The sequence below is a fragment of the Echiichthys vipera genome, assembly GCF_963691815.1.
Source record: "Echiichthys vipera genome assembly, chromosome: 2".
Lineage (NCBI taxonomy): Eukaryota > Metazoa > Chordata > Actinopteri > Perciformes > Trachinidae > Echiichthys > Echiichthys vipera.
Window position 1 is genome coordinate 12507694 of NC_139827.1, and position 17810 is coordinate 12525503.

The 17810-nt window shown below is 40.6% G+C and overlaps 1 protein-coding gene across 1 annotated transcript; it reads right to left on the bottom strand.

Moving 5' to 3' along the window:
- Window positions 1–58: 58 nt before the first annotated feature.
- LOC310962845 (calcium uniporter protein, mitochondrial-like) lies at window positions 59–16473 on the bottom strand. Its single transcript, XM_083935443.1, has 8 exons — window positions 16025–16473; window positions 4600–4669; window positions 4267–4434; window positions 2923–3027; window positions 2635–2795; window positions 2280–2483; window positions 1256–1372; window positions 59–333 (listed from the first exon to the last, which is right to left on the bottom strand). Exons 1-8 carry the CDS (start codon window positions 16130–16132, stop codon window positions 256–258), a joined length of 1011 nt encoding a protein of 336 aa, XP_083791569.1. The 5' UTR covers window positions 16133–16473; the 3' UTR covers window positions 59–255.
- Window positions 16474–17810: the final 1337 nt, after the last annotated feature.

Sequence of the window (17810 nt, forward strand, 5' to 3'; positions counted from 1 at the left end):
AACAACCACAATAATTCATCAGGCAGACAGGAGATTCTCCTAGTGTTCGGGATATACTTTTTATTTCAATAGTCCTCAGTGTTTGTACTTTCTTTCAAAGAAATAACTGGCATCATCATCAAGACAGTAAACAATACACAATGATATGGATTCCAGGTAAAAAGGTGCCATTATCAAAATAAAGCAGAACATAAGTTTATTTTTCCTCAGGAGTGTTTTAAGTGTGAGTGACCATTATTTGCGGCTTGGCTTCGTTCATGGCTTTGGCTGGATCTGTTCAAGTGGTAGCTGAAATTGAGTTGGATATTTCAGACGTCTCAGGTCCTCCTCCACCTGAGACACAGAAAACAGTCACACAAACCACTTGTTATTATCACTAATGATTATTTCAGCAGGATTTTCAGAGGGCAGACGGTCATTGCTATAAAATTTGGTTCATGTTAATCTCAGCATGAATTATATAATATCGGAATAAGTCCTTAACTATTAATTTAGTGCCATCATTAGGTCAAATATAGACTTGGGTTCATATTTGCAAAACTAATGACATTCCCATCATCCTCTGCTGTACATTCTGTTGAGTGCTAACTAGCAAACATTAGCATGCTGATATGCTAAACTACAATGGACTAACATGGTTACAGTTATACCCGCTAAACATCAGCATGTTGGTTTGATTGTGAGCAAGTTAGCATGCTGACATTAGCTTTTAGCTCAAGGCGCTGCTAGCATGGCTGTCGATTCAGTTTGTTTGCTAATAGACATCTTAAAGGTTCAATATTATGGTCATTATCAGGTTCATGCTTGTATTTTGGGTTTCTACTAGAACGTGTTTACATGAATTAATGTTCAAAAAAACACATTACTTTTCTCACAATGTCTGTCTAAATATACCTGAATTAACCCTCTTTCTGAAATGTTTGCATGTATTTGTGTCTGTCTCTTTAAGCCCCCCCCCCCGAAAAAGCCCAGTCTGCTCTGATTGGTCATTTAAAGGCAGTTTCTGAATATGGGATGTGTGCATTTCTCTGTGGACTGAGCATTTTGATACTTCTGACAATATGGAATTTTTAAGAAAACACAATAGTTTGTCTTCCATCTTTGCGCTTACATTTAAAGTGCTGAAATAGTTTAATTGTAGCATATGTGAAGTTTACATGTTCTTTCCTCTGTATGTATGTATCTGTATGTGTCCAAAACATGTGTGTGAGGTACACAGTGACTCTAAAGTGTCTGTATCTGTGAATCAACCAACCTCAGCCAGTTCATTCTTCAGTTCATTGTATTTTTCCACGTTGAATTTCTTCTTGCTGGCCCCCTTATAAAAGGAATGCAGGAACTGTCTGTCTTTAACATCTGGGTATACATAATCCTGAGGGAAAGATTAAAGCAAATTTGCTATTAATCTGGGCAGGAAAAACGTATTAGTTCAACAGCGCTTCAGGTTTAAATAACTATGTTACAGGAGTAGTTAAGAGTTAGAAGAGAAGATTAATATCACTCTCATATCTGTTAAATATGAAATTACAGCCAGAAGCTAGAAAGCAGTTAGTTTAGCATAAAGACTGGAAACCGTTAGCCTGGTTCTGTTTCTAGAATACATAATCCGCACCTCTAATGGTCACAAATTACTGTTTGATCCATACAATAACCTAAGCTTAAAACCAACAATTTGTGGATTTATGGTGTGGAATGACTTCACAGAGTCTTGTCGTCACCTTGAAGTTGCCTGGCAAGCAGCAGAGACATAAAGTGACTGAGGCTAGCCAATAACTAGTCCAGCATTTAACCCCATATATAATTTTCTGGTGCTGATAGGTTGATTGTGTTACCTTCCTACTGAGACAGGCTAGTTGTTTCCAGAGGATCTTCCCTATGTTCCCAGGACACAGGTCCCTTGGTATAAACTAACATTGGAAGTGATTGTAGGTTATAAACTGTGGGTGATTTCAACATATTGACCCAAGAAAACCTACATTAAATATTTAACCTTAAACCATTTGAAAGATCTCCTTAATGTGCCATATTAAGACAATATTGAACCAGGGAATATTGGACCCAGGGAACAGAGATTCGCTCCTGTCTTTGTGCTGAGCTAAGCTTACTGCTGCTGGCTGTAGTTTCCAACGTAATGGGTGGACATAACAGTTCTAGTGAGATTCTCATTATACTAAAAAGGCGAATTACCCAAAATATTAAACTGTTCCTTTGATTTACATCAGTCAACAAATGGAAAAAGAACAAGACTGAAGTTTTTGTCTTTTATCCAGGAGACTTGCCTGTTTGGTAAGGACATAATAGGCGAAAGCTCCAATACTGGTGCCGTAGGTGATGAAGTAAGTGACGGGCTCCATTACATCCCATGAATAGACCCACCAGGTGAGCCAGGCCAGAGCGCCGCCCTGCACAGATAACAGTGCCATGCCGGCCCAGACAACCCTGGAGCTCTGGAAATCTGCTGTATGGGAAAGCTGTGCCTTCATCTGTCAGAGTCAGGCAGGACACGAGAAGGGATGCGTTACCAGCCAATAAAGATGAAATGGTATTGGTTCCTTTCAAAATAATCCTAAAAACGGGATTTAACGAGGGAAAAAGAGGTTTAATGGCATACAGATGTTTAGACACATCTCATACCTTCTCCAGAGGTGACAGCTCCTGTTTGAGGTTATCCAGTCTTTCCAGCAGCTCCCTCTCTTTCAGCAGGTGGTGTTCAGGCAGGTGGAGCGCCGTGTGCAGCAGATGCACAACATGCTTCATGTCCTTCAGCTCCATGGCCTGCTGCTCGCTGGTGCACACTGCAACAGAAGATCCAACAAGGTGGATGAAGATGAGAGGAGTTGCTATTCATCAGCAGGCCTAAGTTGTAATTCCTAAGCAGACAACATGAGGACGGTTTATGACAGGAGAGAAATGTGTTTGTACCCTTTTCAGGAGAGCAGACATGATAGACTGCATCATTGATGACAAGCTGGAAGTCCTTTTCCATGAGGGCGTCTAGCAGCGTAGTATTTGCTACAGGCTCTCCATCTGTCAGAGAGACAAATGTCCAACTCAGTACTTTTATTGCAATCATATAACTTTAGAGTTTTTATAGCCCAGCAAAAGGTTGTTAGACAGACATAAACTTAGTAAAAATACAAAAAAAGAGACAAAAACAATTTACTTGTAAAAAGAGTGAGTTGAAACAAAGTTACTCATCGCTGCAGAACTTGGGTCATATTTCCTGAAATGAAACCTAACAAACTGCCTCAGGTATTGATTTTAGGACACTTGAACAATGAGCCTGCATGTGTTGTGATGCATTTAGGTTCGTGTAGAAGGACAGTGGATTACTACAGAAAAAAAGCATATTTTTCCAGTCAGGAGAATGTGAGTCACACCCTGTACTTAAAATGCACTGCAGGGGCGCTGCATTGTAGACCAACATGGAAAGCTAAAATACTTAACTGTAGCCGTCTGTACATCACCTATTGCGGTGGGTTCCCAAGATGATTAAAAGGGAAGAGAAAATATATATCTGTATATATATATTTCAGCCTTACTTGCTGATATACTTACCTCTTGAGGCCTCTAAAACTCTTTCCAATTAAACCACCCCAGCCAGAATTGCTGAATGATTCATGCCCACATTTATGAAGTGCTCCATAAATTTAGCACTGCACTCCTATAACTTTGCGATGGACAGTTAAAAAAAAAGGATGAAAGAAAATTGAGGCAGGACAAAAAACAGTTGCCTATATTACCCACAATCCGTTTGTTCAGAGATTTGGGTGTGTTATGCTAGTAGCGGCTAATGAAGCCCCAACTGAACCTGATTTAAGATTTTAATTCTCTAAGGTAAAAAGACTTTAAACATCACCTTTTGGAGCCATGAAAGGTTTTATATAACAAACAAACAAACCCAATTTGACCAAAAACTGGGCTCATTTGTTGTATAATAGTGTTATACTAAGCCTGGAAGGTATATTTCAGAGAACTGTTTTGAGCTTCAAAGCAAACTACAATGAATTACTGCTCTCTCAAGTGTGCAGAGCTGGTTAACCATTTTAAACATTTAGGGTGGATGTTAGAGCAAATTAGCAACAGTGGTGAAAATGAGTTTATGGTTTGTAAAATTTTATTCAGCAGGCAGTGCCAAACCACTCTGTGCTTTCACTCCTAACAGACCAGGTTCCAACAAAAATGGTTAAAGCTGACTGACTTAAACCTCAAGAATGTGACCGGCCTGTTTTGTGCATAGCTGCAGTAACACACGTTGTGTCTTACCCTTGGACAAAATGGAGGTGGTGGCTCCGGGGTCCTCCTTCTGCAGATCTGAGATCAGGTCTCCTACGCTCATCAGCATGGGTCTGAGGAAGAACAGACACTTCTCATTCCTGGAGGGCAACGGGACCTCCAGAACCAAACGGCCATGTTTGTACCTCAAAGACACATCTGCAACACAATAAGAAGGAAATCATTGTCTATGCTACATGTCTTGTGCACTGATTATCAAGTCAAGCTCATTGATGAAGCAGAAGCTGTTAACATCAGAAGCAGGGGGCAGCAGTGTGACATAAAGAAATGTATTATCATGTGGATGTAGTAACAGTACATTACCACTGGAGGGTGTGGGTGTACTGTAGAAAAGAGCTTGACAATTTCCTAGTAGAGGCAGCCTCTGTTGAACCTGAAAGAAATAACAATAAATAGAAAGAAATAGTAAAAAAATAGAAGTACCAGCTTATTCAGTTAGTTCTCTGTACTTAAACTACACCCCCCCTCCCTTGGTAAACTGGAACACTGGAAAGTAAACAGACCCAGAGCATCCTGAAAAGAAGGATCTGAAAAAACAACAAACCACATCAATTGACTTTTCTGGGCTTTGGCTCTGAGAGCTTGGACGCTATTAAGAATTTCTTCATAACAATGGGTGGCTTTTGAAAGGCTTTACACTCCCTTTTCTAACTGGTGTTTAATCTGACCATCTGATAGTACAAATTCTGCTGACTAAACCTGCTCATTTTTGCTGCTGCACCACTTCCTTAAATGATCAGCTGTAGACTTTAATGCTTTATGAAATGCCTGTATGTCTCTCACTAAGAAGTACTATCAGGTACTCTCCCACACTTCTGAAAACAGAGAGGGCATCCAAAGGGTTGCACTGTAGTCTTTTTCAGTTTAACATGAAAACTCCTAATTCTACTCAATATTTAAGCCCCTGGGACGTGCTACAAAGCAGCTATTTTAGCATGACACCACACAGTAGAAAGTCAGCTTAATATCTCCATAATGTCAAACAAAACCAACACAAATGTACTAAATGTAATAGTAATAGCAGCAGAAAAGTAGTGATTCGTGATAATATGTCCTCCACTTTCCTTCTAAAAGCTCTCCACACTAGCTTACTGTTGTTGAAACACTAAGATAAATAGGAAATAGTGTAGAGCAATCTTATTTCAAGGTGCTATCGATCTGAGAGCCAGAAGGGTCCAACTGATATCTGGAGATGTGACAGCCCCTCTCTCACACCTCTTTGTCCTCCAGGTCAGCTGGGAGTTCAAGCTATATCCCATTAAAGAGGAGCGAGGGAGCCTTCCATTTTCATGGGCTGAGAAAGCAGACAGGCCCTCAGGCAGAGTGATGGAACGGAGGCCAGATGTGCAGAAGTCCCTCACACTCCACTGATCAGGAGATGAGGCTTCAACAGGAAAAACAATATTAACAGACAGTACAGCATGAGTAACTGTCTTCATGACCAGAGGCTTTTGTGTGTGGTAGGGCTGCACGATTAATAAAATATTTATCGTGATCACCATTTTGGCTTCTTGCTATTAAATAAATTGACAACCCTAGTGTGTGCTAACATGAACCACGAAGGCAACAACTCATACTAGACAAGCAGAGAGAAACATTACAAAAAGACGGCATGAAAATGTTTTTGCTATCTGGAGATAACCTCCATAATAGTGTGTGCACCACACTGTAAAGGACAGTGTGATTTTATAAATACTCTTTGTCCAAGCAAACCAAAGTGTCCAATGAGGCACAATTTAAGCTGTTGGGCTTGTGTGTGAACTCCAGATGTTACTGTGCAGCTGAAAGCTGTCACAGAGCTTTAGCACCTATGCACCTATGCACCAGCTTTTACTCATGAAATACAACTTCAATATATAATCCATAAGATTTTCATCTAGTTATTTGTCTTTTAAGTTCATCAATCAGAGTGAGTTAAAATAATGGTGACTGATCATATGACCCACTAATGATATCACTTGCCTTTTTGCTGAGTAATCAAATCTGTGTGTCTGTGGAGACATTCCCTCCCTATATTAAAATTTGCCGCCAAGTTAGTGACGCTGCTGACAGTGGTTGGTCTGCCGGTTATGCTGCGTTCACTTGTAATAGGAAATTGGAAACTCCCCACTTCTGAGCCAGGCTTGTAGTAAGGGAAGAAGTGTAACAGAAACATGTGTGGATTTAAACATAGGGTAACATAGGGGGCGGACTGAAGGTACAGAGGTGAATGTGTGTCATTAAAGTTTACAAAAGAGCAAAAAAAAAAGTCACCACACATAAGGACCGCACACATGACAAGATGGAGAGCTCTGAAAGAACAGGCTAACCTGCAGTTACACCTTACCGCCAAAGAGGCCGCTAGGAACAAGGTATGTCCAATCTTACGGATTAAGACTTTAAGCTAAATCTTTCAAATATAATTATCTGTGTGCCAGGGATATCTGCCATGGTATAATTGGTATAGATAAATCTTTGGCAGTTGACAAATTTGAAATATCTCACTGTCATTATATCACCCATCTGTGGTAGAGCTGTGCAGAACCATGCTGCCCCTGGAGACTGGTTATTCTGTGACTCCCTATAGTTAACCTCAGAGGGAGTAAACCCATTACCTGTATGTCAAACAGCCTGGAACAGCAGCTTATAGCCATCGCCGCAGCACCTCATTAAACTGAGTGGTGCAGGTGCTGAATGCCAACACATGCAGTGGATGCATGACAATAAAATGCATTTAACAAGTCACTCTCATCAGCAAACACTTCACGTCAAAAGAAGCTTAACGGGGGATTGAGTTGAGCGCTGATTTTGCTCATATTACTAATGTGAAAACAGTCCATCTAAGCAAGGAGGGGGAAGCTAGACAATTTCTCCCTTTTCTGATTGTGCGTGTGTGTGTGTGCACGTGTGTGTGTGTGTGTTTGATCATTGACCATAGTCAATTCAACGGCTGACTGAATCTAGGAAGTTTGCATGCTATGTGCACAAATACCCATACCATTCTAAATCAACAGAACGTGGTTACTCTGGCAGATAATGCAGCTTGAGAGCTGTGTGATGAATAATAGTCCATTTCTAAAGCCATGCTGCTGGCCAGGGTTATTACTGTCTGTAACACACTGCATTAGAAATACCCCTTTGATTTCTCTTACCTACATGTGGCAGTTACAAACGATGTGACACAGTAGTACAATAATACCCAAGAACAATTTGGCAACAATATGATTTATGTTTGGAGCAAACATAATCTCTATACAATCAAGTGGGTTAAGTCCAATGTGACAAATGAGCCCTAGTATTGAGCTTTTTTTCTTTAAACAGACTATTGAAAAGCAGCACCCAAAGACAGACATATAGGTGCAATAATGTTTTTTATGTGCCTCAGTAGAGAAAGAGTGTCCACCACAGCAGGGGTTTGAGATCAAGGCTAACATTAGCATGGTGACATGATCCCAGCAGATAATCTTCACAGTGTTAACCATCTTAGCCAATGACTGTTTGAAGATGGACGACTTGACTGTTTCATCGCCCACTGATGGCTAGCTGCAGTACAGGACATAAATCCTGCCCCGTCCATGTTAGAGGATGGGACAAAAAATATCAGTACACACATCAAATACATTTTTCCCAAAGATGGTTTCTGTCATTTTAGGTAGTTTTTATGCTGATGTTAGAGTGTTTTTTTTCTTAGTTTTTTTGTTTTTAATTAGTTATTTGATCATGATCATTCTAAGGATCATTTATCAGGAGAATTTTAGATAAATTGAGGTTATACCTCAAGGCATTTGTTTTGCATGCTGATTAGTCAAAACCTGTTTAGATATGCAAGATGTGAGGCTGACAGACAGTTCGATTATAAGCCTTCCACCCAAATGCAAGACAGCTGCGTTACAGTTACTGCAGTTCTGCTAAATGAAAAATGTCCAACCTCAGTGCTATTCATGATCTATGGTTTCATTGGGGCTACGCCCATGCACAGAGGCAGACACACCCATAGATCACACAACAAAGGGTTGGAACAGACTGCAGGTTAAAGTCTCTATTGCCTGAACAAGCCCATGCAGCATACATAGCAAACACACAAGGCGATCACACCCATGCCATGTCACAAGACACATACAGCCTGCAGAAAGTAGTGCAGAGGACTGCTTCTCCACATGACGACTCACTTCACCACTGGCTTCTCAACTGAACATTTGTTTGCTTATGGAAACAAAACACACTTCTCAATTATACACAACTGATCAATATCCAGAGCGCAGGGGGGCTGCAGAGTATCCATTGTCCTTCCTACATTTTTGAGCTACACTGCACTACACTGCTCCACAACGGTTCTTTCTCAAAACGATCTGCTGAACGTATATTTGCCCCTTGAGCTATACATTTGTTATTTATGCAATGCCATCAGGGAGAGAGGAGTGAGAGAAGAATGAGCAATATGTTGACAAACAGCCATCTCCCTCCTCTGCACTGAAGCAGGCCGGGGCTTCCTGCTCAAGCAACGATCAGGGTTATCACTGTGACAAGCAGCCTCATTTTCCCAGCACGTCTCTCCATCATTAATTCTATCACAACTGAGCTATGGCCTGTTGCATCAAGACTTCCTAAAGATATCTGCTCCCACTCCCATCAAGGGTTTGACCCCACTAAGGAAATAGAAAGGGACTTTTCTGCACACTCAGATGTGATAATAATGTGATAATAATGTAATAACTTACAATATCTTGCAGGCATGATTTAAAGGAGGAAAGGGAAAATCTGTGAGGGTGGGGTGAAATATGAGGGCGGCTAAGAAGAGAAATTGAATTACTTCCGGTTTCCATCATAAAGAACAGCCGGCACTGTACCATGAAAATGATTTGCATTGAATCATTTGTCTTCTGCCATCAAGTTAATGATGCAGTCGCGTTACGGGTTGGAGGAAATACAGTGGGACGAAAAGGACTGCGGTACAACAGCACGAAGGTGGTGGAAAGAAAAGGTGTGTGTTTGTACAGCGCCTTTCCTGACAGTAGAACAAATAACATGTTTGGTAGAATCAGACTGTTAAACATACTGTAAAATATGTATCTTTATCAAGGGATAAAAAGAAAAGAATAAAAATATGGAAGCCATGGATGCATAATATTACTATAAATCAAATGCTGGGTTATTCATCACATCACGGGAATGTGAAGATGGTCCTTAGTGAAGCAGGTCTAACGTGATCCTCTAAGTTATTCTGACCGTCTCATCTGTGTCTTTAATGCCACCAGAATGGGTGGTGCAGGAGAGACAAGACTTTTATTTATCAGTACCACACTTTTGCTCTTATGCAGCCTAAATACTCCAAGCTTAAATCAGCAAACATTTCTTTACCCTGTAGCCTAGCTTAACAAAACATAGGAGCTGAAAGGAGCACACTGATTAGGTAATTTAGGTTCTGTTTGCTAAGGTCAGATTTAGAAGGAGCAAAAACAACTCTACCAAAGCAAGAAAACAAAAAAACGACAACCTCCAGTCCTGAATTAAAATACAAAGCTGCCACAAAAACTTGGCCTCTGCCAGCTTTGGTGAACAAATTTCCCTTTTGGCCAGCAATGCATCTTCCCAGGATTACGCAAGGACGAGAAGTGCACTCTAACTAGTTTGTCGGATTAATAACTACCTTGAAGTCACTAAGGAAGTAAAAGTTTCACTTGTGCTGTTTTACTTTTAAGACTCTCTTGGATTCCTTTGTCCTATGAACACATTTAAACCATCAGTACATGTTATCATACAGCCTGGTCTCACTAAAAGGCGTGTGAATGACACGCTATTTCGCTTAAGCCATCTCGCGTATAATTACAACGCATGTCCTGTTTTTTGCGTGTCATTTCACGCCATGTAGTCTCAATTGACTTGTATAGTGCAGAGATGGCGTTGTCATTTCACGCACAAATGTCATTGAGGGAAAACCCACGTGTTCGTATTTCTCCGCTACTTTCCGGAGAAATACGAAGTGGTGGAGCTTTCTGTCGGTTGTTTTTAAATCAATATTTCATGTGAAGGATGGCTGAAATAACGGGCGTGAAATGCCCTAACCCTAACCCTAACCCTTACCCTAACCCTAACCCAGACCCTAACCCTAACCCTAACCCTGGGGAACTACGGGCGTTAAATGACACGCGAAAAGCTTAATATGCGTAGACATGCACGCGAAAAGTCATGCAAGTCATGAAAAGTGGCGTGCTATTTATACGCCCTCCCATGAGACCACGTTGTATCATATAGTATAATGCAATGAACCTTAACATGCTCGATATTGGATTGTTATCATTAAGACCTGTTTCAGTAAAGTCATCATCATCACACCCTTATACCATGGTCTGGGTCGTGAATACAAAAGTCTGATTGGTGACTATATAGTAAGGAATAATGAACGAGGGAAGGCCAGAACCACTCGACGCGCTAGTTAATCTTGTTGATTACATTCAATTTATGGTTTGCCAAACGTTCTTGCTAGCAGCTTTTTGGATCATAGAATTATCCCTTCTTTGCCAAGTCGTATCTAAGCTTCGTCTTATTTACATTTACATTGCATAAGAATCTCGTGGGATGGTCATTTTTGTTCCAGGCACTAGTCGAACCCTCAGGTGTTACAAGGGAAAGTGGGTTATTTGAAAAAATTCCCAGATTTTTAGTACAAAGTGCATGAATGAATTTAATAGTCTAACACCTTTTTCTTTGGCAAGTGAACATGGTATGTGTGGGTTGATGCCCTCTGGGTTGTCAATAATCAGTGATTCATGGACTCTGCACAGGCTTATTGATCCCACATAGCGTGTGTTGTTGATAAGACCGAACAGAACTAAGTCACATATTTATGCTCCTATTTTAATCACCAAGACAATACACTGGATTTTATTGCCTACGCATATGTCTATAAGGTATCGATAATGACTTGACTCAAGCAGATTGCAAGTCAAAGCTTTACAGCCTGTGCTAGACAAAGATATTCAAATAGCCTCTCTCTAACTGACTGGTGAGAAAACTCAACTTTTAAAAAATATTCCAAGAGTTGCATAACAGTTTCTTGCCATCATTACTCATTTTGACGTTTCATGAAAGACTGAAAACCAAAACCCCATTTACACCTGGTATTACCTTGTTCTCTGTATCTAGATACGAGTAAAGTTACTTAAAAAACGACAGAGGAAACATTTGCCATTTAATTTACATCTTGTACAAATACGTGTCCTTGTTATTTTAATATGCAATTCACAGATTGACTTGCAGAGCTGAATATGCAAATTAGGTGGGCGTGACAGAACATCAATAAACATGGGGTGTCCCAGGTCAAGGGAAGCAATACTGGTGTACTGACGCTACTGTATTGATGCTACTGATTTATGACAAGAAAACACAATGGAACAAGCCCCTAACCATGCCTGTCACCCCTCCCCACGGGTATATGCTTCTTGACCCAGATGATGCGTTAATACCAGGTGTAAATGGAGTCTAAACTCTCAATATAGCTCTGTTGAGGAATTTTTCATGCTGATCAGCGATGGACCCCAGAACGAGCCCCCGATATCTTCAGAGTGTAACACGAATCTGAAAGACTCCCTACGGATTTTGTCCACATGCTTCTTCCAGGAGTTCATTCCTATTCTATTTCTGTGGATGCTGCAGGAAAGAAAAACAGTCTCTGGCATGGCCAGGCTTGACACTGAAGAAACTGGCAGTCAGACAGAAATGAAACCTCTCCCGTCTTACATTATAATGCCAGTCCAGATGACAAAAGATGCAAGACAGCAGATGGGGCCAGCTGTCAGACAAAAATGTCAGTGACAAGTAAAGCTTGTTTCAGCTGCCATGACGTTTTGGCCCTTATGGTTTCTGTGTAATAGACATTTGTCTCTATTTCAAGCATATATGTTCTAAATATTTCAGCACACTCAAAGTACAATCGTATAAATGTATATGTGAAGTAATGGCCATTACAACTGAATAGTTTCCTTCTGATCTCTTCATGTATGATTTTGAAACCGTGCCCGTACTTGTTTTGTTTTCACAATGTGCAGTGTTGTCACTCCATGCTTAAATAAACCTTAGTTATATTTGGGGATCTCTGTCAAAAACGTGGAAGAAAATACTTCATAGCTGTCGGCTTCCCATGATGTGTCTTTTAACAGTAGCTAGCCAGGTAGTCACTAACATCCAGGAGTCACAGAGCAGAGTTAGGGCGCACTCACACTGTCCATCCGTACTGTGCCCTATGCCTTAGGGTACTTGCCCCCCCCCCCCCTCCCTCTCCCCCCACGAGCCAGGCTCGTTTGTACTCACACTACCTGGGCCTCGGCGGAATGCTTCGTACCTGCCTATACGTCATCACACCGTAACATGTCACACGCGTTGATCGACGTCATCGCGATGCGTCGCTTTGTCAACAAATGTTTCAATAGACCTCAGAGTTTTTGTGCGTCTTGTCCGACTGTTTTTGAATATTTTCAACCGACCAAATCTGCAGTAAACACGCCACCTCTGCATCACACCAACGTGAACCTTTCGCCGCCGTTGTTTTAAATGTCCGCGCATGGTCCCTCCTTCTTCTTTCTATGTCCGAACAGGCGCACATAAAATGACGTCAGAACCGCCGTAGGCCTCGTGCTCATACACGTGCGCATGCTCATGCTCGTACATGTGCAAACGTGCTTTTAAAAAAGGCCTACCTCTCCCAAACAGACCGGGGCACTCACACTGGTCAAACCAACTAGACTTTAGTGATGGACAGACCTGGCAAACCCACTACAAAAGCCAAGCAGGACATTATATATATATATATATATATATATATATCTTACTTAAAACTATTAATATGTTATCTACCCTCTCAAGCAAACAAATGTGCTTCCCTTCCACTTTTCTCTTTATGACTTACTGTAAATACAGACAGCAAACAATGACTGCCCTGCTGCATAAACTCAGTTTCAATTACTGTCAAATTGCTGTCCGTATTTCTGCCCTGCTTAGTAGTATTTTAAGCTCCATCATATTATACCTGTAGCATTACAATGATGAGTGTAGAAAAGGAGAAAATTACCTGACATCACTCACTGGCATAAAAGACTCCCTAAAGGTTGTCTCGTTAAAGTTAAAGTGTTTGCCTTGATGTGGCTTAAGTGGCAATCTTTTACTGAGGACACCACAAAAAATCCTGACAGCAGATAGTGCTAAAGATTTGATCTCCGCCAGACTCTCAGTGGATTCACAGTTTTTTAAATTAAATGTGACATAAGAGCAGCAGTGCGAGCAGCCGAAAACTACCACTCGATACTCAACTCATGTCTACTTGCACTGACCATAGTTGTTTATAGTTGCTGTTAGAAACAATGTATTAGCAAAGATCTATTCGGCAAAATATGGGGAAATCCATTTTCAGTTGATTATCCACAACCTAGAGCGATCCCTGTTATACTGCTTCCTAGACGTACATCTCATACAAAACTGACAGCTTGCTCTCGGGATTCCTTAAACTGTTTTTTTTGCAGCAGCATTTATATATAGTCTGTCTTCAGCTGTTGTACCAGCCATTCAAAACAAGCTGTGGTGCAGTCAGCCTTTCAACAACACACTTATGACTGAGAGCTTTACATTTTGTCCAATATCTAAATCTCAGTTGTTGTTTATTTAATCAACCTTGGTCAGGATATTACACAGCACTGAATCAGACTTTCTGATATCGCACCTAAAATCTGCCTTTTGATTATCAAACACTCACCCAGTAACAGTAGGTTATGGGGGGCTTTGGGATTTAAAGATGTTAACACTGTAATTGCAGGGACCCTTGTTGTGTGTATTTTAAATCGGGTCACATACACGGCTTCCGCTGTATCTGTATCAGAGGTTCAAACACAACATACAGGGTTCCTACACCTTTTCCAAAATCAAAATCCTTTTTCAAGCATGTAAAGGTGCATTTTTGTGCTTTTCAGCACCTTACAGCTGTGTCAAACTACATATTTATATACAGTATATTCAGTATACTTATTATTGCACTTGCTCAGCACATTAAACTAGATGTTATTGTGCTATGAACAACCACAATTATGTTTATCTTTCTACAGAGGGGTGACAAATTAAAGGAAACCAATGTTTCATGTGTGTAAGTAGACTTGCAGTTAGAGCTGTAATGATTGTTTGTCTAATGGAGAAATATGATCATGAAATTTGGTTTTCAGTCCGTCAAATATCTTCTTTTCTCTGTGTTTTATCATATTTGCCATCCCATATAATCTAAATTTCAAGCAGTTTCAAGCGCTTTTTAATTTAAAAATCCTTTTCAAACCATGAAAACACCACACTAAAATTCAAGGGTTTTCAAGGATTTCCAGCAACGGTATGAACCCTGAACATAGAAACATTGAACTAAACACATGTTTATTTTAACACAAAAATATAAACTTTCTTTGGAACATACTGAGCAAGTCAATGAGTAAGATCTGTTTTTAAAATGTGTCTTTACTCTTAAATGTCCAAATGGGCTTTGCTGCTCTGGGAGTATAGAAACACTTTGCTTACAGCATGTACCTTGAAAAGAGGAAAACTGAACCGATTATATGTATGATTCAGTCTAAAAATAGAACTCATCTTAGTCATTCTTGCATGCAAAAGTGACTCATGGCAGCTTGACCATCTAACGGAAATAATGTGTTTTTCCACAATCCCTCAAACGTGTACGCCGGCATTCACTCAGTATGAAGATGATTGATTAGCTTGGCAAAACAATAAGCTCTGTTCTGCCTGCACTGTGAGAGATTTGAGGCAAACACTTGGGAGCAGCCTGCCCATGACATAGCTGGCCTCTGCAATTTCTGGCAATGGGTGATAAACTGGGCAATAAAACACAAAATGAACTGACCAATTCAACAGTTAATTTTTCATTAAATGGTTGAGTAACCTTTTAGTGGTGCTCTGATGCCATGTGGGGTTTCACTACACCCACAACTGTATACATTTGATCATTTCTGCAGACAGAATTTACCCTGCATCTTTGATAATGGCGTGGACATCATGATCAGTGTTGAACTATAAAGACAAGCCTTATGATGCACAATTCTGGCACATGATGCAATAAGATAGCTTTATGCTGTTAGGCTGCAGAGCATACAACAATGTCTCTTGGGATTGCAAAGGGCAAGGCAAGTCTCTACTTAAAGTTTAAAAGTATATTTAGCCACCTACTCACTGTTCCTCAGGGAGTAATTGAATGAACACTGCTTTTAGTAATGAGCTAATGTACAGTAGTGGTCAGTCATACACACTTTCCAAGGCTGATGGGTTTGATCGCTCATGTTTCCAAATCCCTGTAGAACTAGGTAATGCACTTGATATTTTTTGTTGTTGTTATGTATGACAATTACAGGACACAGGAATAGAGAGTGACAGGCAGACAGAAATGTGCCTTTCTCCACAGTGAATACTTCCATTAAGGGGAATGTGAAACACTGTTCAAGCACAGGTAAAAACCAACCAACCAACCTCCTATTTGTAAAGTTTACATATCATTTTAGACTGGTCAGAAGGCCTGATAAAAAAAATCCTACATTTCACAGTGCAAGTGAACTATTCAAATCCACCACAGTAATGCTAAAGTCTACAATGTTGCGTTCAGAAAGCAGGAAATTAGTTCATCAACGAAATCTTGGTTACTTTGTTAGTTAGTTGGTTAAAGAGTTGTACGGGCGGTTAAAGGCGAATTAAAGTAATTAGTCAAAGGTTAATTTACCTGTCGAAGAAATGTAACCGGACGAGTAGTTTTGAGGCCACAGTGAAGAGGCTGAATACTTCCCAAAAGTCTCGCCGTAAGTTTGCCGACCATCCGCACTGAAGCCATCGTCCGCCGTTAAATAGCTGTGCAGTTTAGGACATACCGGGTAGAGATACTTCCACAATATGAGTCTCGAAGCACGGTGTTCCGGTTCAAAACGGGTTGTTGTCTTTGTGAATACAAACAGATGAGACGAAAGCTACGGGACAGAGGGAGGAACAACAGCCCCGCCTGAGCTGCATACCATTTCCTCCCAACAACATGCACGGCCCGGTGTCACCCTCCGCTTTCCTTTTCTCCCTTTTTCCTTCTCGTCGCGCTGTTTTTGCACGAAACAACCAGCAGGGAGCAGCTAACTGAACGTTATGTGTTGTCCCAAACCCAAGTGAAGGTGAGCGGACATACACTGCACCACACACCGACCATAACGTGCTAATACGCATGCACTAGACAGAGAGTTATCAACATAAGGCTCCGGGACCCTCACAGGTCCTCCTGGTCTCAAAAGCCCCGGACCTGTTGACAGAGGCGATTCTAGAGTCTGTTGGGGCCATGGGCAAAAATTCCCAGGGGGCCCCTTAAACCAGTGCTCATTATAAATAATCTGACACTAACAAAATTCAATTCAAAAAGTATTTTCAGTTAGTAAGTTATTTTCAAAATATGAATACAAACATAACAAAAAGTTGTTATTCAAGCATATTAAAGCTATGGTCTACATACTGAAAATCAGTTTACCCCCTGAGACAGATTTGAAAAAAGCATCTCGCCCCACATGGCTAACATGCAAACATGTGTTGACATAGCCGTTTATCAGACAGACTAATGGAGGCTATTTATGTAACACCTACGACAATAAAACGCAAAATTTACCTGTTCAACAAAAAGTCTGCAGTATCAGCATCTGTTTTCAGTCCCAAATCCTGGTGTAGCCTTCTCCACCGGTCAAAGGAATGATGTCAACTTGTCTTTGGTTCCTATGTAGGTCACATTTCTGCCTTTTCCTCAGTCAACTTACGTTTTCTATAACCTACGCCGTTGGGGCGAGCAGAGGCTGGTTGCTGGTATCAGTTTTTTCCTTCTCCATGGTAATATTAGCTCCGGTAGCTGAGCTGCTAATTTCCCAAACTAATTAAACACGCAGTTGACAACATTTGTTTGATCATATTCTCTGAAGCCGACACTATGCGCCGATAAAACAACATAAATCACCCGGTTACAGAAAGTAAAAACGTGCCTCTACGTGCAGGTAGAGCCTTTTTTTTGCTGTTTTTTTAATTTCCTGTCTCTCTCCACTATCACTATTAAAAATATTATTATTTTTGCAAAAATCCACAGCGCCCGTATCATCCTGTCCACTTAGCGCTGAGTTGACTCTCAGTCATAGTTTGTACACACGCCACAGAGCCTTTTGTCAACTAGCAATTAGTTTTAATTAAAAGGCACAGTCTTGTTAATGATTATTGGCATAGAGCTTCATGCATCATACATTTAATCAGTCTGATTGATTCCTTGAGTTTTTCTCAAACCAAACCCTTCCCTGATTTGTAGTTATATGGACTTATTAGTTATTTTCTTCCAGACTAATCAGAGAAACTCAGCTGTGGGGTCAATAGTAGCCAGAATAATTTGCTCAGCTCTGATTCCTCAGAAACCCCAGAAATCCCATGGTGGAAAAAATGCCATTCCAGAAAATCACATTTGAATCTGGTGACTGCAGATCACTCATTAATATTTAAGCATT